The 25,207-nt window shown below is 44.3% G+C and overlaps 1 protein-coding gene and 1 pseudogene across 1 annotated transcript; both read right to left on the bottom strand.

Annotated features, from left to right (window-relative positions):
* Positions 1 to 4,548: 4,548 nt before the first annotated feature.
* On the bottom strand, positions 4,549 to 6,376 carry LOC124096358 (cytochrome b-c1 complex subunit 2, mitochondrial-like; annotated as a pseudogene).
* Positions 6,377 to 6,904: 528 nt separating this feature from the next.
* LOC124096367 (acyl-CoA desaturase 1) lies at positions 6,905 to 17,128 on the bottom strand. The gene is made up of 6 exons (XM_046450187.2): positions 16,740 to 17,128; positions 15,968 to 16,256; positions 12,820 to 12,950; positions 11,440 to 11,645; positions 10,121 to 10,353; positions 6,905 to 7,406 (listed from the first exon to the last, which is right to left on the bottom strand). Exons 1-6 carry the CDS (start codon positions 16,761 to 16,763, stop codon positions 7,207 to 7,209), a joined length of 1,083 nt encoding a protein of 360 aa, XP_046306143.1. The 5' UTR covers positions 16,764 to 17,128; the 3' UTR covers positions 6,905 to 7,206.
* Positions 17,129 to 25,207: the final 8,079 nt, after the last annotated feature.

The following is a 25,207-nucleotide window of genomic DNA, read 5'->3' as shown; positions in this document are numbered from 1 at the left end:
AGTCTTTTTATCCCTTCTCATATTAAACATGATGGAGGAGCAGAGTTCACTGCTTTGCCCCCAGGGAGCTCTTGCTCTCCATCTCACCCTCCGAAAAAAGCTGTCACTCATTCCCTTAACTGTTTTCCAGTTCTAAAATCTCTCTGTTTTCCTCTTTCTTTGGATAACTTTTGCAGACAAGGAAGAAAACAGTCCAAGGAACAAATAGATATAGAAAATATGGAGGAGGCACAGAGGTGTGTTTAATCAAAGGGAGGACAGCCAGGTGTGGAAGAGGAGGAACTGAGAAGGCAGCAGGAGCACAGCGAGGACATGTTGTTTCCCTGGGATGCCAGTCCATGACAACAGCAGAGACGCGGCAGGGCAGGTGCAGTTATGGGACAACCGAAAAATTATTCTGACTTCAGCATTTTAAACAAAGTAGAAAGGGAGTGGGACTCAAGGTAGAAAGCCAGATACTCACTGATGAAGAAAATGTCACCCTCAGTCCAAGCAAAGCCTTGATGTATGCTACCTTTGATTTTGAACACCCAGAATTAGAGTCCTGCCTTATAATGACTCTAAGAGTCATGCTTCTTGTTCAAGACAAGGGCATCCTTAGATCAGAAAGTGAGGTGAACTGACAGAACTAGTTCTTACAGGTCACAGAAGCTGAGTTGTTGGTCAAGGAGGTTCCTGCTGGAATATGGAGCTTGTACAGATGGTACAAGTTCTGCCCTCTCTTTGCCACAAGAGAATTACCAAAGCAATAGAAGCTGAGAGTAAACCAAACCAAACACCTTTTCCATCATGTGGTGGTGAAGCCCTCTCTGCTCCAGGAATCCACACAGCTTCCCTGGATTATTTCTTTCTTCCTGCTGTTGTGAGTCAGTGGTCAGGAAGCCGTTTATTGCCTGGAGGCCAGGACTTTCCAGGAGCTGGGCTGCCCAGCCTGGTTACCATGTAACCCATTGCTTTCCCAGGGAGAGCTTCTGCAGCTGCTGTCAGCCTCTCCCAGCATCTCTGTCTTGGGTCCATGTGACCACGTGACACATGTGGTCCTCGCATGCCTCCAGGCCAATGTGCCAACTGCGGGTATGTGTTTGATTTAATAGGAACAGACACCTCCTTTCCTGCTGCCCAGAGTTTAACCTAAAGTTACCCTTAGGAAGGCAGGGCAGGTTACTGGGGTATGACTCAAACCTTGTTGCTATTTCTTTTTTTTCACTCTTAAAGGTACAGGACACACATGGGCTAGTGAGCCATAGAGAAGGTCCCAGGAGACTATATCACAGTCAAAAAGTTCCCAGACACAGTGCAATCAGATTCATTTCACTTTTATTATTATTAACCACAATCTCAGATCAGTACAACAAGCTTCAGATTTGATATTAATAGAAATTATTCCAAAATTATTCTTAGATTACAAATAATTACTATTTCACATAAAAAGGAAAAAAAAAACCTTACCCAGGCAAAGAAAAGATATGTTTCATATGTTTTTATGGCAATATATTCTCAAACTTTATATTCGCCAATTCCCCAATGAATACTTTGAATCTCTTGAGGGAACCATGTAGACCAATGATGACATGTAGGACATTTGGGCTTGTCAAGTTCATTGTGGTCACTGCTACTATAAATTCTGCAGGACTTGAGAATTCCTCTGCTGAGGATCTCAAAATGCTTAATAAAAAGCTTTAGCTGAACCTCAATTTGTCCTTCGAGGTAGTTCTGTGTTATTACCCCATTTAGTAGAAGATAAAGTGAGTACATTATAATTAACTAACTTGCCCAGTGCTGCAGTTTCAGTGTGTCCCTCAAAGTTCATGTGTTGCAACATATGAAAGCAACCAACTGAGAAGTGAGACTTTTTTTTAGGTTACTAGGGAGGGTACTCAACCATTGAGCCACATCTCCAGCCCTATTTTGTATTTTATTTAGAGCAGGGTCTCACTGAGTTGCTTAGGGCCTCACCATTGCTGAGGCTGACTTTGAACTTGCAATTCTCCTGCCTCAGTCTCCTTAGCTGCTGGGATTACAGGTGTGCACCACCATGCCCAGCGAGAAGTGAGATTTTTAAGAGGTGATTAGCCCAGGAGGGCTCTGAATGGATTAATGAGTCTGGGGAATGAGTTTGTTATAAAAGTGAAGGTCACATAGCAAGTTGGCTGTATGGTGTTAGGAAAGGCCAAGACTTAACAACTAGTGTAACAGGGCTACCTTACTTTGTTTACCTTTTAGATTCACCCCTTTGAGCTACATGTACACAGACTACACTTAGGATACTAGCAAACCAAGGAGAAAACTTTCCATTTTAAGTGATACCATTATTATTTCATGTTAAAATTAACAATGATAAATAAATATATTCAAATTACTTTATCCTCCATAATATGTACACTTCATAAATACAGGCCTAAGAGAAGTCTCCAAAACAAAACCCAGAAGGGAATCTTGCAAATCCTTGTGCTGATAACCCTCCAGCCAGGCTCCTATTGATACAGGGCATTGCCACAGGTTCTCAGGGGTAAAGGACTACTCAGGTAAAGAACTACTCAGGAGTCGGGAGGGGATTGAATCCAAGGATACTTTACCACTGAGCTGCATCCCTATTCCTATTTATTTTTTTAGACAGGGTCTTACTAAGTTGCTGAGGATGGCCTTGAACTTGCCATCCTCCTACACAGCCAGCTGAGTTAGTGGGATTACAGGCGTGCATCACCATGCCTGATACTTACTCAGCAGCTTCGGAACACACTGGGTGTGTTGTCAGAGCCCTTCCTTTGAAAAGTGATCTCTTAGGAACTACCTACAGAAGACTGCCTCTTTACCTTTCCATCTCTGATGCAACAGGGGAATGAATAGGCAACTTGGAGAATACATCTCCTCTAAGCTTTTCTTTTATTAACATTTAAGCAGAGTGTTTTAATGACTCTAGCCCTGCTAGGAGTAATTAGCTTCATTTATGTTTTAAGATGTTCTCTTGTTTGGTTGTTTTTGTTTTTGTAATGGGGATTGAACCCAGGGTGCTTTACCATTTAGCTTCATCCCCTATTCTTTTAATTTTTTTTTTTTTATTTCAAGACAATATCTCACAAAGTCACAGAAGCTGGCCTTGAACTTGTGATCCTCTGCCTCAGAGTTCCTCGGATTAAAGGTGTGCACCACTGTGCTCAGTCATTCTTCAAGGTATTTCCTCTTCTTGCCATTGATTTCTGACTAGGAACAAACTTCTCTGCAGCATTTGACATCAGCATCAACAGTTATTTTCTGGCCAGGCTTGGTGGTGCATGCCTGTAATCCCAGTGGCTCGGGAGACTGAGGCAGGAGGATCACAAGTTCAAAGCCAGCCTCAGCAACTTATCGAGGTTCTAAGCAACTGAGACCCTGTCTCTAAATAAAATATAAAAAGGGCTGGGGATGTGGCTCAGTGGTTAAGTAACCCTGGGTTCAATCTCTGGTGCAAAAAAGAAAAAAAGGTCATTTTCGGCAGGATGATGGATGGCAGTGCCTAAGAACCAGCAGCTAGAACTTGGGACATGACTTCATCTAGGAAACTCAGATGACCACTGACATTGGGTATCTGGGTATTAACTTGTTCTTGGCAGTCTGGGCATCTGCATTGGAAAGGTTAGGTAATTGTTTTTACTTGGTTATAGGCAGCTTGTTAACAACTCCAGAGCTGCAGCCTGAGAATTAGTATAAATCCCAGAGTTCAGAATCTGAGTTACTGGTATTAAAAGAAGAAACATTAACTAGCTGATTTCCTTTGGCAATAGCCTGGAACAGAAGGCTGGTGGCATTGCTGTGCCTCTTGATATGCGGTCCGGCATTTACTTCAGCGCTTCATGTGGCAATACTTTATGCTACAACAGCAGTAGGAAAAATTCTGTCTCCATTCTGTTTTTGAATTTCACCTCCATAGTATTTGGACTTCATATCAGATACACTTTTACAGTTTAGATGTGAGATGTCCCCAAAAAACTCATGTGTGAGACAATGTAAGAGCGTTTAGAGGTAAAATAATCGGGTTATGAGAGCCTTAATCTGATCAGTGCATTAAGCTGCTAATAAGGATTAACTGGGTGGAAGCCATAGGCAGGTAGGGTGTGACTGGAGGAGATGGGTCACTGGGGCTGTGTCTTTGGGGTGTATATTTTGTTCATGGTGAGGGGAGTCTGCTTACTGGTGCCACGTCCTCAGTTCCTTTTCTCTGCCACATACTTCTACCATGATGTTCTGCCTCATCTCAGGCTCCAAGGGAATGGAGTTGGCCATCTATAGACTAACAGCTCTGAAATCATGAGCCCCTAAATAAACTTTTCCTCTTCTATTGCTCATGTTAGGTCTTTTTGGTCATGGCAGAAAAAATATATATCTGTATCTATATCTCATGGGGTGGCCAGCACCTCTCCAGGGAATTCTTGCCTGCTCAGAGGTATAAGCCTCCTAAGAAATTAAAGTCTAGAATAATTAGTGAAGAACAAAAGACAAAGAGTCAGAAAAGATAGTTTTAAAGATGGAGTCCTGATAGGTCCAGTCCAAATAGGAGCTGGAGCTACACAATTAGAAAATGGCTCCCTGTGGTTTATTTAAGGGGGTACATCAAAGGCAGGGATAAGGTTTCAGGGGTGGAGTTTTGCTTCCTGATGTCTTGCAGTCAGCAGGTTGATTGGCATCTTGGCTGGTTACACCCATCTCAGAGAGGCTGTGTGGCTACAGCAGGTCACCCCATCTCTGGCGCTATGTGGGACCAGGCGGAGCAGAATAAAAATTTACATGTTTGTGCAATCTTACCCTGTGGGACTGCCAGGGGAAGTTCCCAAACACCTATTCATTAGGCTGTGATGCATGATATAGTCCACACACAGCCCGCTGATGGCTCTCAATTAAAAAAAAAAGAAAGAAAAAGAAAAAATAAAACTGACTAAAACATCCACCAGGCCCACTCCTCATATTGAGAAACTGTTCAGCAACTTGCTTTAGAACAGGATAACTGGCACCAAATCCAGTTAAAGCCATTCTTACTCTTGTAAAATGATTCTGAACATAGTAATGTAACTCATCTGATGTCACTTTCCCCATCTTATTGTCAGGACAATATAAGAAATTGACCAAGACATTCTTGTAAACAGCAGCATGCAAACTTTCAATGACATGAAGTTGTGGATTCTGAAAAGCCACAGCTTTGTCAATCCTTAGTGGAGACTGAAGGTCAGCTACTTCTAAAGGAAGAAATGCTGGTGCTGTCGTGATAGGGAATAGATACTCCATTAGAATATGGATGTTATCCCTTAGGCGTTCCACAGTATATGCCCTATCATCCCCTGTTATAATCCTACTTTACCACCAACTGCTTCAATTCCATAGGTGATCTTAAAAGATGAATCTTTTTTAGTAGTCAAGCTGGATGCAAGAGGCAGTAAATGAAAGGTCCTTAAATTGTTGAGTCCTCATATCTATTGCCTGCTTTAATGAACAAATCAGGATGTTTGATGCATGAGCATAGTTTCAGAGATGCAATCACCAAACCATTTGGTAATTTGGTAAACTCAAGGTCCTAAAGATATGGAGAAACTCTTGTAGGGACAGCAATTAGGAAATGGCTCCCGGTGGTTTATTTAAGGGGGTACATCAAAGGCAGGGATAAGGTTTCAGGGGTGGAGTTTTTAACTTTAGGAGTAAATTTGAGGGAATAAAGTCTTTTTTTTTTAAAGAGAGAGAGAGAGAGAATTTTTTTAATATTTATTTTTTAGTTTTCGGCGGACACAACATCTTTGTTGGTATGTGGTGCTGAGGATCGAACCCGGGCTGCACGCATGCCAGGCGAGCGCGCTACCACTTGAGCCACATCCCCAGCCCTAGGGAATAAAGTCTTGACAAGGACCTGGCTCTGGTTAATAGCTTCATGGCTCAAGAATGCTCTGATCGTGTCACAGCCAGCTTAATGGAAATGAAGATGGCGGCAGAACTCCTCCAATTTCTTAGGTATTTCTTTTTCAAAGGGAAATACTCTAAGTAAAATATTTTCCTGTTCCAACAATTTTGTGTCTACGTATGTTTGCTTGACCCAATTCCACTTGATAAATTCATTTTGGGATGTTTGGAAGTGCCATACAAATCCTATCACTGAGGAGAGCAACAAATATCCTGAGGATGGCACACCAGAAAGATAAAAATAGCTGGACAAGCAGCTTATGGAATCTGAAATACTGTGAGCTGCTATATTCACCAATTTTGGACACAGCCAACCTGAAGACTTCTATAAGAAATCCCTTTGTTATTAACAAAAAATAATTGTTACCCCGGAAAGACCACTTTTACTATTAAGTAAATGCTTCTTTACCTCAAAGTCATTGATTTGCTGTTGGGTTCTAGAATCACCAAGCTCCATGATTCAGGGTCAGGAAAGACAGATGGAAGAATGCTGTGTAGAGGAGCTCAGTGTCTTTGCTAGGTAGGGTCCGATCCCTGCAAGAGCTTCCTTTCCCTCTTTTCCCATCTCCATGCTGTCCTTAATTATTAATCATGCCTTGCACACCAACTCTCTCTCCTGGTGATCTACCTGCTTTACAAGCCATATGCCAAATAAAAATAGTTTTCTATTCCATCTAGAAAAGCCTGGGCTGAATTAGCAGAGGATGTCACAGAAAGTTTCTTATATTTCTTTAGCTTGAGCCACCTACTCAAAGCTCAGGAGAGAACTAGGAAAGAGTTATCTGGGACAAAGATCATTACATTTAGTTGCTAGAATGTCTAGATGCTAGTAGGTGGACCCAGACCAATGGCTGACCAGCTGTTTGCCTCTGAGGCTATGAGGAAAATGAGAAAGAAAGGTAATTAAACAAAGCAAAGTACAATGGAAATAGAAGAGAGAAAATAAGTGTATCAGCTTAACAGTGATTTTTCTCACTTTCAATACTCCTTTTTAGAATATTCAAATTTATTAATTAGTTTTAAAAAATTGACACATAAATTTGTATGTATTCATCATGTACAATATGTTTGGAGGCATGTATATTGTGGAATGGTTAAAACTAGCTAATTAAAATATGTATTACCTCAAAAAATTATCAAAGCTTTTGCATTTTAAAAGAATACTGTACTGGAATGGGTTAAGGTCATCACTTTTAGCAACCTGGTAGCATTATTCAGTAGTTAATCAACAGAACATTAAACCTCTGCCCAGATGGCTTTAGAAAGGGAACCTGGACAACCCCAAACTTAGGCACTCTTGTAGCTTCCATCTCCAGTTCTTTTAATCCTGGCCAAGACAGCGGCCTTGGATACTTTCTTCCGGTCATAAGCCAGGCCGAGGACAGCCATGCAGTCGATGAAGAACGTGGTAAAGTTGATGTGCCAGCGGTACTCACTGGCAGAGTAGTCATAGGGGAAGGAGTGGTGGTAGTTGTGGAAACCCTCACCTGGAACAAACCAAGGAGAGAAGTTAGGAAGCTCAGTAAATTGCTGTGTTCCTCATCTTTGCAACCTCTTACCCAGCAGGGCACCACAAACCTCTGAGAAAGCTGCTGTTGTTGAGTGAATAGATGAACCCTGTGTCTTCTACTTAAGGCAAATAGATGCCCTCAGAGGCATCTAAATAATGAATCAAGAAGCCCTGGTCACCCATGGCTGCCTGGGACCCTTTGTGAGAGAAAGTTTTTCTTGGGGGTAAGAGGATGAGACAGAACCTGGTTCTGTTGAGAAATGATCTTAAATTGTAAAATGCCAGAGCTTCAGTAAATACTGGCCTGAGACCACATAGGCTTTGGCCTTTGTGCACGTGTTGGGGGAGGGTCCAAAGGAAGAACTGTGGCTGTGCTTCTTACAAAGGTGAGTATATATAGTTAAGTGCTGTGGTATTTGCCTGTAATCTCAGCAATTTGGGAGGCTGAGGCAGGAGGATCATAGGTTCAAGACCAACCTCAACAATGTATTGAGACCCTATCTCAATAAAAAATCAAAAGGGGTGGGGATGTAGCTCAGTAGTAGAGTACCTTTGGGTTCAATTCCCAGTATAAAAAAATAAAGAAAAGAAAATGAAAAAAAGTTGAGTAAGCAACACACTTTTCTCCACCATACCTGTGCTCCCCATTAAAGTGGGAGGTTGTGATAAAATGGCCGGCAGCAGCTGAAAGTCAGAAGAAAGGAAGCTCAGCCAGGGGCCAGAGCTCCCCTAGCCTTGGCTAGTACACAATGGACTGATCTGGCTTCTAATTCTCTGAGTTTTGATCCTGAAGCAGGGGAGGTACTGATGAAATAGAAGTACTCTGAAAACACTTGAGAGATTCCCCCTAACCTCTGAGATTCTGAAAACTCTTGGGATAAGCATTATTTCACTGTGCTGGAATAGAAAATAGAAAAAAAGAAATTTGGGATCCAGAACATTTCTGTAATTGATAAAATGTTTGGCAATTCTTGGCATGATTCTTCTTTCTCAACAGCTTTCAACACTAGCAACACTGGCCCTTATCGTGCCTAGGTAAAGAACAGCCATGATAAGAGAGGTTATTGTACATTTTGTAGATAAAAACATCCCAAGATAGAACAGCAATGATAAGAATAGCAAGCAATCATAGGAGGTTCTGCCAAGCAAATGACTCCAACCTGGGCATCTCAAGGTATCTATCCCTGTGTATACCAGACTGTCCACAGTGTGCACTGGTAGGTGGAGGGATAACACTAAGGCTAAGGGTGACCCAGGATTGCCACTTCCACCTGTGGCTTCACAGCAAGGCTCTGAGTGAGCACTCACCATGCCTGTAGGTATCAGATTTAAAATGAATCACACACACACACAGACAAGGAATGGAAAAAGGGGAGAGTCAATGGGAGCAACTGGGGCAAAGAGACAGCTGAAGAAAAGTTCTAAAGGATAAGCATGTGACTGTTGAGATAAGTCAAGACCAACAAGATGAGAATGGCAGGAAAGAGTGGAGGAGAGCAAAGGGCAAGGGGACAGGGACAAAAGAGCAGGTTTGTAGAAGCAAATGACAAATGGGAGAAAGTAAGATATTGGCAACTAGTTTGAACTGAGGGTCACAAAGAGCCTAGAGATGTGGAAGCTCACTGGAGTTCCATTTACAACACAGGACACATGTCAGTCTAGACTATTCCATTTCTATGAAAATCTCAGATTTGGACAGCATGTTGGTGATTTATTTCATTGTATATATTCTTACTTTGAAGAATCAAAGGAGTCAGGAGATGTATGGGAGTAAAAAAGAGATACGGTGGGGGGAGAACCCTTACAATGAAGACAGTAAATATGACCTGCATTGAGAATATAGAGGAAGATATTGATGAGAAAAAACAGTGTTATACAGTCATGAGCATAGACTTGTGAGTGGGAGGGCTGCCAAGGTGCTACTGGATGAAGAACAGCTTTGATCCTGGTGAGAAGCAGCCAAGGAAAAATAACCTGAGCCTCAGTCAAAGACTACGTTCACTTAGAAAGGGCAGTAAACAGTGAAGATACATGGTAGAACTCTTTTTTTCCTACCTGGCAACTGGGAATGGAACTATAGAGACAAATAAACTCAAGAATATTCAATATCAGGTCATGAAGCAGGAACTTCTTATGAAACTATCTGCCTAGAAAAGGAAAACTCAGAGTGGCTCAATACAGGTAGCATTTAGAGATTATTTTTCAACTTAAAAATCAAAAAGTTATTATTTTTCACCTTTCCCATTTACACAAGTGTTGTTTCCTGAGAGTTAGGAGAAGGTTTAGAGCCTGACCATAATAGGAAAGATCAGACAGTAGATGAGGGCAGCATAGGTTCATCTAACAAGAAAACTCTAGAAGGATGCTGAGCAGCTCAGAAAAGCTGCCTCCAATTCATTGCAGCACAAGTGTCTAGGGCCTCACGGATCCTGTGGGCGGCTGTACTTGAGAACTGATGGGCTCTGGACTAAGGAAGCCCCAGGGCTGGGGCGGGGTGAGACATAACTGGATGGGCTTCTGAAGTTTCTGTCTTTGTTACCCTGGCTCTCATAAAAGTTGCCCAATACATTGCCCCTTAGTTTTATAGTGTAAGAACCGAGCTATAGTGATCATAAAAACACCTCATTTGGGTTGCTCCACCTCCTAGCCAAATATCTTAATCAGCAGACCACTACATATCTTGTGACTTACCCCCAGCTCCCAGAGAAACAAGTATATTCTCCCGAGAATCAATGTTCTTGTCATAAGGGCGGTATCCATAGAGGTGGGCAGCACTGTTCACCAGCCAGGTGACGTTGAGTACTATAGCATATCGCAGGAAAGTGGCCACACACAAGCTGTGTAGAAAAGTTTCACCCCAACAGAACCAGGGCACCAGTGTGGGCAGGATGAAGCACATCAACAGGACAGCGGGCTTGTAGTACCTACATTGAAAGATCCCACAGTGAGTCTGCAGAAAGAGAACTCTCACACCTACCTGGACTGTCCACTCTCGCTGGACTGAGCTACGTCCTTTCTCCCATACTATAGGCATAGGGTGACAGAAACCAGCACAAGTGAATAGGGTGGAAAAAGGTTTTGAGCACATAGTAGGAGTTCTACTGCCTAGGGTGTTGTCCATCTGCCTTAGGGCTCGCCTCTTGTCTTTCTGGCTCAATGGTTACTTTCACCTGTCTTGGGAGCGCCTTTTGAAACACACCCTTGCTGTGCCACATTGGTGCAGATGATTAGAGGTTCTCTGTTGCCACCAAATAAAATCCTAAGTCTACATCTGTGTCCATGACTATCCTATACTGTAAACATTTCTTGCATTTATTGATATCATTAACATAGCTCAGTGAGGGTCTGAAGGTGTAACTCAGCAATAGAGTGCTTACTTAGTCCATGAAACACATTAAGTCCCAAATATTCACATTAAGTATTCACATTAAGTGAATATTTCAATGAAATTGACCTATTAAAATAGATTGGAAATCATAGTCTATAACTTTTACATATGTGTACATATATCATTCTATTAATAAATATTAATTAATATAATCTTTTAAAAATATTTTAGTTGTTGATGGACTTTTATTTTATTCATTTATTTATATGCTGCGCTGAGAATTGAACCCAGTGCCTCACATCGTGAGGTAAGCACTCTACCACTGAGCCACAACTCCAGCCCCTAATTAATTTAATCTTATTCTTATAAAATCACATTGTATATTGTATGATAATATTATATAACATATTTAAGTTTTTATATGTGTTCCACATCTGGGGTGGTGGAACAAAATGGGCTAAGGCCCTGAGTTCTATTCTCAGGATGCAGTCCCCTCCCTGCAAATGATCAGAAAGTAACAGCAATAAACTATGGCTATGGGCTTGTAGAATGTTAAATATGAGGACTTAAATGATTTTGAATTTACAGACCCAACAATCCTCTTGTCTTATAAGTGAAAACTGGGGGCCCCAAACATAAATGCCCGGGGCCACATCCCCAGGCCCATCCTCCCTTCACTCACCTCCTCTGGAACATCACCAGCTTCTCAGCTTTTAGGTCAGACAGGTCCAGTGTCCCCCCCTTCTCTTTCACAGCTGGGTGTTTGCGCACAAGCAGCCAACCCACGTGAGAGAAGAAGAAGCCCCGGCGGGAGTTATGAGGGTCGGCATGTGTTTCTGAGAATTTGTGGTGGGTACGGTGGTCTCGGGCCCACTCATAAACATCATTCTGGAGGGACAGAGAAGAGGAACACAGGCCTGAGGAGAGATGCCCTCCTGGGAGAAGTCCAATGCCCAGATGTCTCCAAGGACCCACGGCTCTTAGCCCAAGCATATAGTCCCTAGGAGTCTGGCCCAATGATCCTAGGTTGTTGGTATGTGGATAAAGCTATGGGGAACTCTATCCTGATGCCTTCACAAGTGACAGGTCATGACAGTGACCAAGGCCACATTCAAAAGACCTCTGGTACTATCTGGGACTCTTTCCATCCCTTCAAAAATGTGCCTACATGTCTCTTCCTCCCTTTGCCCCATATGGACAACATCGAGAGCATCAAACTATGGGGTACTAGGGCAAAGATGGTTATGCAATTGTGGTAAGCACCTCACATGTTGCCAAAGAGAGGGGACTAATATATTTTTGTTTTCCTCTTGATACAAGTTAAACCTCACACAAGGCATCCTGTGCCCATTGCTATAATGTCACAGCTAGGAGAGTCCCCTTCCTCAATTCCCTTCATTCTTTTATAAACGTGTGCCTCAATCATTCTCAGTAGTTAACCTAGCCAAATAGCAACCCCAGATCAGATCACAATGTTGGTCAATCCAACCACAGTAACTCAAGTTTCCTCATCTATAAAGGGGACAGAATAACAGGTTCTACCTTGTGATGCCTGTAAGAACTCAAGGAGTTAATCTATGTCAAATGCATAGCACAGTGCACACAGCAATGCTATAGAAGTGTTTGTTCTTATTACCTGAAACAACAGAGTTCCTAAGTCTCTTAGCCATCAATCTCAAAGGAATTGTAGTAGGGTTCAAAGATAATCTCCTTAAAGCATGAGTTTATTATCCACCGTCTGCCCAAGAAACCAGGCTCAGTGCATGCCCCTTTATGATGAAGGACTACAACACCCACAATGCATGAGGACACAGGAACCTTGATAATAATCCTATACCTTCAGAGCCTTTGCTGTTTAACCCCTATTTTCCTTCCTAATGACTCCGAGTATTCCATGTCAGATGCAGCCAAGCACGGAGCCTATACTTGAGATGACCAAAAGAGACAAGAAAGGGCAATGACTATCCTGCTGGGGATCTGCTCTCGGCACTGAGCCCCTCCATGACACCCTGGATCATTGATAGGGTGGTGACAAAAGAGCTGAGCAGCATCGGCTTCTCACCTGGAACGCCATGGTGTCGGCAAAGATCAGGAAGAGCCGCAAAGGCAGTCGCGCTTTGTAAGTTCGGTGGCTCCACAGGCGATGAGCTCCTGCAGTGATGCCCAGGACACTGATTAAATAGTACACATAGGCTGCCAGGACAAGACGATAGGGAAGTCACCAACAGGAAAGTTCCATGGGAAAGCATATCAAAGTAACTCTCTTATGCCACAAGTCATGTGTTCTTTAGGCTTTGAGTATCAGCTTCAGCTGAACCACAGGGCTGCCTTGTCACCTTTAGCTCCTGAAAAGTGACCATCACCTCCCTGTCTCTCTGCCTAGGAGAGTGGAGAGGACTCCCAGGGACTAAGGAGGCAGGATGGCAAGAGAGGAATAAAACTCTCATGACTATGCCACTATCATTGTCCGTATGAGCGTTTGACCTTCAGCTGACCTTCTCTAAGGTGTTCAGTGCCTCAAAATATTCCCATAGAGCTTAGGAACCATGAGCAAGTGATTTTCAAAATGAGCAGCCAGAGCATATCTGGGCGTTGATCAATTGGAGCTCTATGGTGTAGGGAACATTCAGGGCATGCATCACTATGGCTATTTAACAATCAGTGCAAAAGTATTTCAATATTGTATCAGGCAGAGTGGCCTGATAGGAAAGTCAGCCCTGCACAGTCATATTTGCAATGAGACTCAGTCTTTACCAGGGATGTTAATATTCTCATATTCACCATGAAAGGGGCTGGTACTCTTAATATTGCATGTTGTAGGTGGGAAATAGGTGCTCTAGAAATTCCTACTTAACAAGGATCACACATTCCTTCATAACAAGGAAAATGGGAGCCTTGGTTTGAATCTAAGTTTTGTGTCACAAGAAGTTCTTGTTCTACCTCTATTATCCATCCTGCAAGATCCATGCCCAGGTCCCCAGTCTCTCCTTTGCCAAGCCCCCAAACCCAGTCAATACTAATTCTAGACAACACTGAGAGATAATCAAAGCTGGCATAGGAACACTGCAATATTTTCCTGCCTCAGCCTCCTCTAGGCCTGCAGGATCAGGAGGCACTAGATATGATGTCTACTGGGGAAGGGAGCAATGGTGTACCTATCTTGTTAAGCAGCTCTAGCAGGCAGGGACTCAGGCCTTGGGAGAAACTAACAATTTTTCATTCCCAGGAGCCAGCTGGAAACAATGGATCCTAAGGGGCCAAGAACATAGCTGTGGTAGAACACAGGACACATTGTAACAAATTGTCCCATGTTCTTCTGGAGCTAGAGATAATAGTTTGCTTAAACAGCCCCCTCTTCTCCTTCCCTTCCCCACCAAATCTGTCTCCTTCCAGATCCCCAAAAACAGCCACATAGTCTCTAGGCTTGAAGCCCCAGGTGATTCTTTGCCTCTGGCCACATGGTGATTGAAATCTGATACTCTTTACCCATATCTGGAAAAACCACAGTGGACCCAGAGCCCTGCATCACCAGGAGGAAAGAAAGGGCTTTAGGCGAAGCAGAAGCATTCAGTTAAGAGGCAAGGAAGTATATAGGATTGTTTCACAGTGCAGATGGCCCTGGGATATTGGCATTGAACTAGGACAAGACCCCAGGCACTGTGGTGCCCATTCTATCCACACTTGTTGGTCTATCAAATAGAAGAGTTGATATGTGTTACATTCATTCTCTCTCCCCCAGAGAAGGACTGTTGGTGTCCCTGTTGATGGTTAAGCAACATCTCACAGGTTTGTCCAGAAAAGTAGCTTTGCCCTTGGGCCCTCACAATTGTTAGAGACATCTTTTCAGCTCTGCCCTGGGGGCTCTTTCACAGTCTACAGACAGATCTCTCAAAATAGCTGATTCAGGAGAAATGCTGGGATATAACACACATTGTCCTAAGGAACAGAACCTTCCCATCATCCTAAAAATATTGTCACCATTTGGTATTTGGAAAAACTGCAATCCAGAGAAAGGGGATATTCTCAGTTGCATTTCCATGTGGCACCTTGAAAATTCTCTAAGACAAAGCTCAAGGGGCCAAATGTTACTACCTATTGAACCTAAGAAATTCAGAGGGAAACAGTCTAACACCTACCCAAACAGCCCTTCCACCACTGCCCTCCAAGAGAGCTGCCAGACAGTTCCCCCACTCCTAAATTAACTTTCTAGTTGGCTTATGGAGAAGACATCTGACTCCCCAACTGCTCAGAGAGCAGCAATTGGACACCTGGGTTTCTAGAGCTCCCTACTCCTCCTTTCCAACTCAGGCTTCAGGGGCAGAGATGCATTTGTCTGCAAAGCACACGTGCAGGTCCAGGAGGCAGGCCAGGTATCAGGGACTAGTCATGGATCCCTGAAAGAGCTGAGCTAAGGGCAGGTCAGGAAGGAACTGGTGACCTTATCCCTCATTACAGCAGCCTGGGAATGAGAAGAGGCCAGGAAGGTGCTGATGTTAGGTGTTGGGTCCTTGGCACTTCACAGCCTTAGGAGAGGAAGGCAGGATCTGGGAAGGTGGGGAATGGAACATGAAGCATTTCTGCAATGTTCTTTCTTTCTAAGCACATATGTTGCATTTGTGGTAGCCAGGAGAACTATCTGGAATAAGGAGCAACACATCTGTGCAACTTGGGTCATGTTATGTTTCCTCTCTGACAAACCAGCCAAATCTGGTCAAGGGGTCAAGATGAAAATCATTTTGTGGACAAGACTTGTGTTTATCCTTTTTCCATGATCTGGCCTCCTAAGCAGTTTCCCCTTGCTTTGACGCCTGACTTTGCTTAACACGTTGCTCATGAAGCCCCTGGTCTAGCATCAGGTTCCTATGCTGCCCACGTAGAGTCCTTGATTTTCTTGAAGTATTCATGGTGGGGACAGGAAGCCATGTAAATGACTTAACTTTCTTGCAGGGACCTCTGTGCCACAGGCCTACACCTAAAATCCTGCAGTGTATGGTCACAGGGCTCACTCCCAGCACCCCTGTTAAGGATGGACACTCCTGCATCCCAATCCTATAAGGCTCTATTCTCAACCCAGTTAGTCCTTCAAGCAACCAAACACACATAGCTGGCTAATCCTGGACAGAGTTGGGGCCTCTGCTCTGTGTTAACACTACCATATTAAAGTGCAATGGAAATTTGGGTGCTGGTTCAGGACAAGGGAAACTGCTTACCACAGAGCAAAGTGTAGAACTTGCAGGTGGGAACCAATGTAATCCCATACAGGGCTCCCAAGTGCAGCAAACTCATGAGGATGATGTTTCTCCAGACATACTCAAGCTCGGGCCTGGGGCCCTCTGCATCCTGATAGCTGGGGTCGTATATGTCATCTTTCATTTCAGGGCGTATATCTTCCCCCAAGTAGAGAGGGGTCTTCTCCAACTTCTCTCCCCCATTCTTCAGGGTCCCCTTGGGAGGCGCTGTGATGGTGGTGGTGGTGGTGGTGGTGTAGGAGCTGGATATCTAGAAGGCCAGGAAGTGGAGAGTCAGGAGACAGCAGGGACTGGGAGCCCAGGAGGGCTCTAATGCAGTTGGGGAAGTGTGCAGGAGAGGCACAGACTCTTCCCCAGTGCCCAGGTTACATGAAGGTGGCCTGTAACCCGAGATGGAATAGGGAGAAGCTTCCAAAAAATGTGCAGATAGATTGCAAATGAAACCTCAAGGTAAAGGGACAGAAGGAGGGAGGGGAAAACATACCAACACACAAAGGAAACCGTGTATAAGGGCATCCGCAGGACCGCAGTTTTCTTTAAAGCTCAAGAAGCAAAAGTTGATAAATCAACCCTCCAGATTAAAACCCACACCATAACCGTGGGCAGCAAAACTCGGGAAAGAAGGCCCGTTCCTCACAGAAGCTCTTAACTGTCTCCCCCACTAACCAGTTGTCTACAAGCCCCATTCGCGCCCGCCAAGCAGCGGGACGGAGGCCACTTCTGGGACGCTCACCTCCTGCAGCATGTGGGCGGGCATCTGGCTCTCGGGTGCTGGGATCACGCTCCCGGGGCTGAGGCTGCGGAGCGAATTTGGCACAGCTGAAACTGAGGGTGGACTTCGGTTCAGGGGCCCGCTTGAGCGGGGCGATCGGTGGAGCTGCGCTCGGAACACCTCTCTGCTGTTGCACGCTGGATGGTTGTGCAGGCCCGATCCGCTGTGCGCGGATCTCTCTGGGCTCGGAATTTAAGGAGTAGATCTGGCAGTGGGTGGACGGTGCGGGGTATTTCCTCAGGCACCTTTCATCCGCTGCCAACAAGGGGCAAAGTGCGCAGAGCTGCTTGGCGGAGACAGCCGAGCGTGGAGGTGAGGGCGGGAGAGGGGAGGGGACAAAGAGCAGAGATGAGCAACTACCCGAGCCAAGGCTCTGGAATGCTGCAGACAGCAACACCACGCCGCCTTGCCCCTGCCTCTGCCTCTGCGAAATGCTAATGAGGCTCTTGTAAACTCTGGCCTGTCATTGGCCAAAGGGAATTTGGTGCCACCTAATCCTGCGGTTACCATTGGCTGGGCGCAATCTGCTGTTGCCTCTGCCGCCAGCTCCTCGCCCCCCTCCCTTCTTTTTCTCCATCTCCGTTTCTCTTCCACCGGCTCCTGGGCCTCTGCCCCGGCACCCCGCGGCTTTGGGCGCGTCAGGGAGGTTTTTCTCTGGACGAGGGAGAGGATTTGGTTCGGCACTGGGGATGCATTACAAGCCCAGTATTGGTCACAGCGAATGGTTGGGCACTGCTGAAATTGCACGAGGAACTGTGCGGAAGCCACGGTGGCGCCCAACACACAGTTCCATCCTGTCTTCCCTTTCCTTCAGTCGCATGGGAGGGAAGACTTGGCTTCCACTTGGGAGACTGAAGCGGAGAGGTCTGGTGCAGTCCTAACCCGTGGGGGCGGACAGGGCCTCTACCCGGCTCCAACTCCTATATGCTAACCTGAGACAGCCCAGAACTTTGGCTCTAGAGCAAAGGTGTGCCTGCATACCAAGACCGGGCTCAGTCACAGGGCACACTGCTGGGAACCGTCACCGCCAGGCACCAGCGGGTAATCTGGTTCCAATGCCCATGCCTCCAAAATGTGTACGGGAAGGTTAGAGATCCTTCTGCTTGTCGGGTTGGAATTTTGGAGTCTTCTGCATGGGGAAAGGAAGGAAACACAGACAGGTGTTTTCACCCAGCGATATGGAATAAGAATAGGGAGGAGGTATTAAATGAATCCTGCAAGCCAACTTACAAGAGTCACTTTATAGAAAACTCTCTGTGAACCTGTGATGGCGGTACTGCATAAATAAAAGTAGTTCCATTTTTTTTAAATGGAATCATGGGGAAGAAAAGGAGACATGGAAAGACCAAATAACTTGCCCACAGTGGTAGTAGCCAGAAAGTGGTGGAACTAGGAGGTGAACACAGAAATATGATTCTGGAACTCAAGCTCAGGACTCTACTTCCCTGGTACCCTGAGTGCGCTGACCTCAGAGACCTGTCCCTCAGGGATCCATCTTCCCTGGACCTGTGGGAGTCCTACCAGGAGAGCTTGGAGCCAGGCAGGCTGTGCATTCACCCAGGTTGCTTCCATGCCCAGGTCACATCCTGCTCTGGGAAGAGAGGCAGATGAGGAGATAAGGAAAAAAGGCATTTGGGATTGTCTGGGAGCAGGACAGAGCTGTGCCTCTGGTCTCAGGGGCAGGCCAACTCCCTGACTAGTGATCAGGCACCTCCATTTCCAGACATGGCTCACTGGCCATTGGGAAGATGCCAAATGAGCCTAGGTGATCTCAGAGGTGGAAGCTCATGAGGTGATGGCTCAGAGGCAGGGTGTGGAAGCCAAGTCCACCTGTGCTGCTTCTCTTCAGGTTCTTTCAGCAACGTGTGCTCTGCTAAATTCCTTTGCCAACTGCAGGTTTACTCTTCTTGGAGAAAAATTCAAGATTTCTTTTGGGGTGTGCTCTTAGATGTGCCTGAAGATGGCTCTCCCTTTTGAGATCAACTTTCCTTCTCTTTAAAGAATGCATTTGAGTCTCATTTCCTCTACACCCTGTACTTCATCAGGGAACAATATGAAAAATGAGGGTCCCCTGGAACCTGCCCTCCTACTATGTATAGTCTGTGGTACATAGTGCCGCTAGCATTACTATAGGGCTGTTGATGTTACTTAGGCCAGTGCCATGTAATTTTTGTGCCAGAGAATAAAGAGGAGGCCTGCCAAAACAATAAGGTAGAGGTAGAACAGAAGCCCTGTATTTCTTTTCAAACAGGCTATTGCCCTGTGGACAAAGTTCTAGGAGTCCAAGAAAGTTCTGACTTAAGGAGAAGGAGAGTCAGGAATAAGAGGTCAGAGCAATTTAATGTTGATAAGCAAGATAGAATGGTGTGTATCACATACCTGTGATGGTGTCACTATCTTCAAACCCCAGAAGGTCACCCCTGCCCACAAAATAAGACTGCACAATAAGGACAAAATTTTTGAAAAAGCTTGAATTGTGGTATTGGAAAATATTATTTCAGTGACGATTAGAACTTATAAACAACAATGCAATTCATATTTATTTACAATAGGGTTTTCTCCTCAACTGATATTTTAGCATAGAAAAGTACAAAGTATGCTTGGGAGATAGAGATTGGTACTATAAACATTCCTATATGAAAGGGCACAAGGAATCACATCACTTTGAAATTTTAATTTTGATTCTTCAACTTAAAAGAACAAGACAAAAAAAATGCCGCATGTAGTAATTTTAAGTAAATAAATTGTCAATAGCAAGAATTTATAGAAATCAATCTCCCTATTCATTCAGTCCTTCCCAACCGTTTTTGGATCTGATACTGGAACCTGGAACCTGCTCTAGCACTATGTATAGCCTCTATTCGGAACAGAATTGGGAGTACAGATCTATGGTTGAAAGCATTCCCTGCTTCACCTCCATTTCTCTGGGTGCCTTGTACTTGAGTCTGGAAGAACTGATGTCCCTTATGCTACCTAATACATGGCCAGTAACACCCTGAGTCAGAGCAATATTTCGATGAGTATTGGGCCAGATTTTAGTTGTCCCTCATCTACACTCCTGGAAAATTATTACTGCTGATGTGAACTTCACTAGAACATAATTTAGAATTGAATGATATGTCTATTTTAGCATTCATTGCATTCTCCTTCATTAGCATGAAAAATTTAGAGTTACTTCTACTAAAGGGAAAAAGCTACCTTCAATTAATCACCTGAGAATTTTTTTTAAGGGAAGAAATATTGATGGCACACAACTACTTAACAAATGTTGCACTTTACTAATTGTTAAAAAAATTATGATAATTTGTCACTAATAAAGACTTAACAATATTCAATATTGTGGAGAATGAGATGAGAAAAGCATTCTTGGAAATGCTAGGAGCAGGATATATTGATTTGCCCACATATTCATCTCAACATTATTTCTAACATTAAAAAAATAAGGTAGGGGACTGGGGTTGTGGTTCAATGGTAGAATGCTTGCCTAGCATGTGTGAGGCACTGGGTTTGACTCTCAGCACCACATAAAAATAAAATAAAGATATTGTGTCCATCTACAGCTAAAAATATTTTTTAAAATAATGCAATAAAACAATCTTATAAATGATAGAATATGATATGGCTACATCAAACATTTTGGATATATATATATATATATATATATATATATATATGCATATATATATATGTATATATGGTACAAACACAAAAATGTCTAATGCACTGAGGGTGTAGCTCAGTGACAGAGTGCTGGATTAGCATGCAGGATGCCTTGGGATTGACCCCCAGCACTTTGAAAAAAAATATTAAGCATTTCTATATGTGTATGACATTCACATACAATTATTTAAAAACATATCTGTGTGATCTCAACAATGTAAAAAATATTATAGAAAGAATAAAGAGGGGAAAAAAGAAATGTTAAGCTGAGATCCTGGTTCTGAAATTTACTGAGATACCTGGTAACTATGGGCAATTTACTTTATTCTGTGAGCTTCAATGTCCTCATCTGTAAAATAAGTATACTAATATTTGGGTTGGGAGAGTGTAGTAAATATTTAACAAGATATTAAATTCATTAGTATAGTCTTGGATACATAGTAAATTACAATTGTTGTTATTTCATTTACATCCAGGGTCTCTCATTTTGGTATGTAAAGTATGCCATGATTGTACTTGGAATGTCCTCTTCAGCCTTAATTTTCACTTCCCTCTTGGTATCACTTAGGCCTTCATCAAGCTGCACAAGAGAGGTTAAAACAGATGTGCACGCACACCTATATATACATATTCAACTTGTATATGAATATTCATAACAGCCCCAAATGGGAACAATGCAAATTTCCATCCACTGATTAACTGGTAAGTAAGAAGTGGTATGGTCATACAATGGAAGATTATTTGGTAATAAGAAATGAAGTACTTGCACATACTGTGACACAAATTGATCTTAAAAATAGAATGCCAGCTGGGCGTGGTGGTGCACGCATATGCCTGTCATCCTAGCAACTCAGTAGGCTGAGTCAGGAGGATCAGAAGTTCAAAGCCAACCTCCACAACTTAGTGAGGACCTAAGCAACTTAGTGAAACCCTGTCTCAAATAAAAAATTTAAAAATTAAAAGGGCTGAGATATAGCTCAGTGGTTAACACCTCTGGGTTTAATCCCTGGTGCAAAAAATAAAAAACAAACAACAACAACAACAAAGAATGCTAAATGAAAGAAGCCAGTTGCAAAGGACCATATGTTGCATGATTTTCTTTATATGAAATGTCCTGAATTGGGCTGGGGTTGTGACTCAGAGGTAGAGTGCTCGCCTACCATGTGTGAGGCACTGGGTTCCATTTTCAGCAACACATCAAAATAAAATAAAGATATTGCATCCACCTATAACTAAAAAGTAAATAATAAATAAAAGAAATGTCCTGAATAGGCAAATTTATACACAGAAAGCAGATTGATGTTTGCCCAGGCCTTGGATGGAGGATGAAGGAAGATGGCTCAAGAGTGCAGGGTCATTTTGGGGGGTAATGAAAATGTTTTAAAATTGATTGTGACAATTAACCTTGTGAATATGATAAAAGCCATTATATTGTGTGATGTAAACGGGCAAATTATATGGTATAGAAATTATTGTTAGAATCTGTAAACAAGTCAAAATAACACCTGGCATTTTGCCAGGGGAATGATAGAGTTTGTAAACAAGTCTGGATGGTGCCTGGCAAAATGCCAGAGGGAGTGGTTTGAGAAGTAACAAAAGCGAGCCATTAAGTGTGGAGATTCCTGATTGGTTGACTGATGTATCTAGTTTATGCTAATTAGATAAGCTGTGTGGAATGTATAAATACTGCTCCTGTCCTGCAATAAACGGCTCCCACTCCTGCTGTATCAACATACACAAGTTATTCGTCACCCCCCGGTTATTTTGCTGCAGCCAGACAGACTGCGGCAAATTATATCTCAAAAAATACTTCTAGCCACTTCACCTTTCCCATCAGCCCCTGCGGATCCTGAGGTTGTCAGCTTGCTCAAGTAAACAAGCACACTGAGATGCCTTGTTATGCAACCAGCCCCAGTATCCAGTCCATCCTCACTACACATGGCATTGTGCATTGGGATAGAAAGTCAGAATTGCAGAAATTGTCTAGATCTCTCAGGCTTTCCATGGCAAAGGGCGATGTGGGTAAGGAGGGATAAAAGCCAGCATGTGCTCCTGTCTCAGTGTTGGCCCAGCCAGTTCTCTGGGCACACAGAAAGGGGCAGAGCCCTCCTGGGATGTGGACTTCTCCCTGTCTAATGATCCAAGCTGAACCCCAGGCATCAGACAACCAGGAAGATTATGCAAATGTATTTGCTCTCCTCCCACCCAAGGACAGGACCCAGGGTGGCCTGCCCTTCTGCAGCCTATCTGGGCAACACTGTGTCTGGAGGAAATGGGATAAAACAGGCAATGAGGACCCACTGCCATGAACACATACTTCACTCATTCAGAGAATGTTTATGAACCATCCACAAGGCCCCAGACTCAGGGAAAGAACTGAGGTCCCAGGAGCTCCCCTTGGGCAGTTCTCATAGTTAATGACATACTGATGGGACCTCACCACAGGGCATTATTGTAGACTCAAGAGGAAAGACACAGGCAAAACCAGCCTGGGAGAAGCAGGGAAGAGACTCTGGTAAGAAATCCCCAGGGGCCATTGACATTAGGTGTGAAGATCAGATGACACTTCAGGAGCCCACAAGAGGGAAAGAGATTCTAACCTGACACTTTACTAATGAGGACACTCAAATATGGCTCCTCCCAGACCCCAGACTTGAGAGATGGTGCCTCAGGTCCTCAGGTGGGTGGCCCTAGATGAGAAAAGGCCAGAGTACTCATCCAGCCCATCTTATGGGATTACCAGACATGTGTCCATCTACACTGTGAAAGAGCTGTCCCTGACCTCCCTCTTAAGCTCTTTCCCCCTTTTTTCCTGTCCAATAGACAACCTGTGTGTGTATGTGTGTGTATGTGTGTGTATGTGTGTGTCTGTGTGTCTCCGTGTGTACGTGCACACACAAAGTTTGAAGCCACAGGTTATTGGACAAGCAGAGAGAATTCTTCCAGGCTACCTGTCTCTGAGGGGCCTGCAGCTCTGCAAATCAGAGCATGAGTGTGACTGGGCAGCTAATGTCTCAGGGCAGTGTGGTGATGGAGGATGATAACCAGGCAGGTGAGAGCTGGGAATAAAGGTCTTAAGACAAGGCCAGGGCTAGAGATTTCTGTGCTTTTCCTGAGTCCATTCAGCCTGAGTGCAAAGAGAGCTCTAGAAACCTTTTTACTCTCCTGGTCTTCTCTTTGCTCTGCAGTAACCTCACTCACACTGATGTCATCCAGGCTTTTCTCTGATAGCACTGAGCTGGTCACAGGAGGGCTGAAGGTCCAGAGGGCAGCTGGCATTGTCCTAAGCCAAGCTTCCCCAGGGCATTTCCCAACCAGGAGTGTGTATCTCTCCCATCTCATCCCTCTGTGCCAAGGTATCCGCCGGGGGTGTTGGGTGTTGACTGTGCCACCCTGTGCCCGCTGAAAAGTCAATGCTCCACTCTGTTTGGGGGATGAAGTCAAAGCTCTGCTGCCACCCTGGGGAGATCACAAATTTCTAAGAGAAATGAGGACAAAGCACAATAGCAAACCACACAGGCCAGCATCTCAAAGGGCACAGAGTGTAAACACGCCATATCAAATGGTAGGAGTTCAGGGAAGAGGAAGAGAAGAGCCCCTAGGATTGGGCAGGCAAGAGAATGGCCTCAAGAGTGATTGCTGCGGCAGTACTTTCAAGCTTCTCTTCATGTACACTGTGCTAGGTGCAATTACAATCTACCAACGTTCACCTACAAGTTACTCCCACTTTGCAAGGCTCAGAAAAAGTTGCTGGGTAGGAAATGCTGTGGCAGGAATGTGCCAGATCCTAACATCTGCCAGGTATGTGCAAGGACTCTGAATATTTTATCTGGCAAGTAGCTCATTCCAATCACAGAACAACATGTCAAGCAGAGTCAGTAGCACTTGCTGTGCCCTGCTTCTTCTGTGTCGACTAGCACCCTCCCATTGCCAAGGCCCCATTCCAGGCTGCAGACACCCTGGAAACTGGGCAAGGTAGAGTCAGCTAGAAGTGTCTTCCTTCTACTCCATGGCCCCACTGCACCTTCCTCCTCTCCCCTCCATCCTAGAGGGAAAAGGGGAAGTCCCAAGCAAGCCCTTGGCATTGTCCTTGACATCAAAGGTATAAGTGACTATAATCCTAGTGGATTTCCAAGCTTCTCTCTGCAACCTCCCCACGAGGGGTTGACTGGATTTCTTTTCAAAACCCAAAGTTATTTCCTTTTACCTGCTCTGAATTTTCAATGTTATCTGGCCCAGACATGTTCTTGGAGAAGACTTGATTTTCCCCTGTCTTCCTTTAGAGCAGCAACCCAGAGAGCCACCTGCATTCCTCTCCCTGTAGTTGAGAATCAGCAAGACTGGGAGGAGCCAACTCTAGAATCCCATTCACAGTAAGCCCCTCAGTCCCATCTGAAATCTTCCAGCCTCAAGAGCCTCTAGAAGCCCAAAGGAGACTCATGACCTGTCAGTCCCCAGGACATGCCAGGTACCCAACATTCTTGTCCTCTAATATTCTTTTCACTAAATTTCTGCTTTCCACAGACAAGAGCCCATGTCTTCTTGATGCTTCAGTGCTACCTGGGCCTCTGGGCTACTTGGTCAAATTTTGACTGACAATGACAACTGGGACTTGGTTGAGGCCATCCCCACATTGCTTACTTTGGTGTTCCAGTGGGGAGCCACCTGAGAAACAGGAATCCCGGGAAAAGGATGGGGCCTGATGCCAACCAATTTACTTCTTGCAAGGGCAGGCTGGTACCAGGGCCTGTGGATATGAACTGAAGCCA

The sequence above is a fragment of the Marmota monax genome, unplaced genomic scaffold, assembly GCF_021218885.2.
Source record: "Marmota monax isolate L192 unplaced genomic scaffold, Marmota_monax_Labrador192_F-V1.1 WCK01_AAM20220418_F8-fsc00004, whole genome shotgun sequence".
Classification (NCBI taxonomy): Eukaryota; Metazoa; Chordata; class Mammalia; order Rodentia; family Sciuridae; genus Marmota; species Marmota monax.
This window is presented reverse-complemented; position numbering and strand designations above follow the sequence as displayed.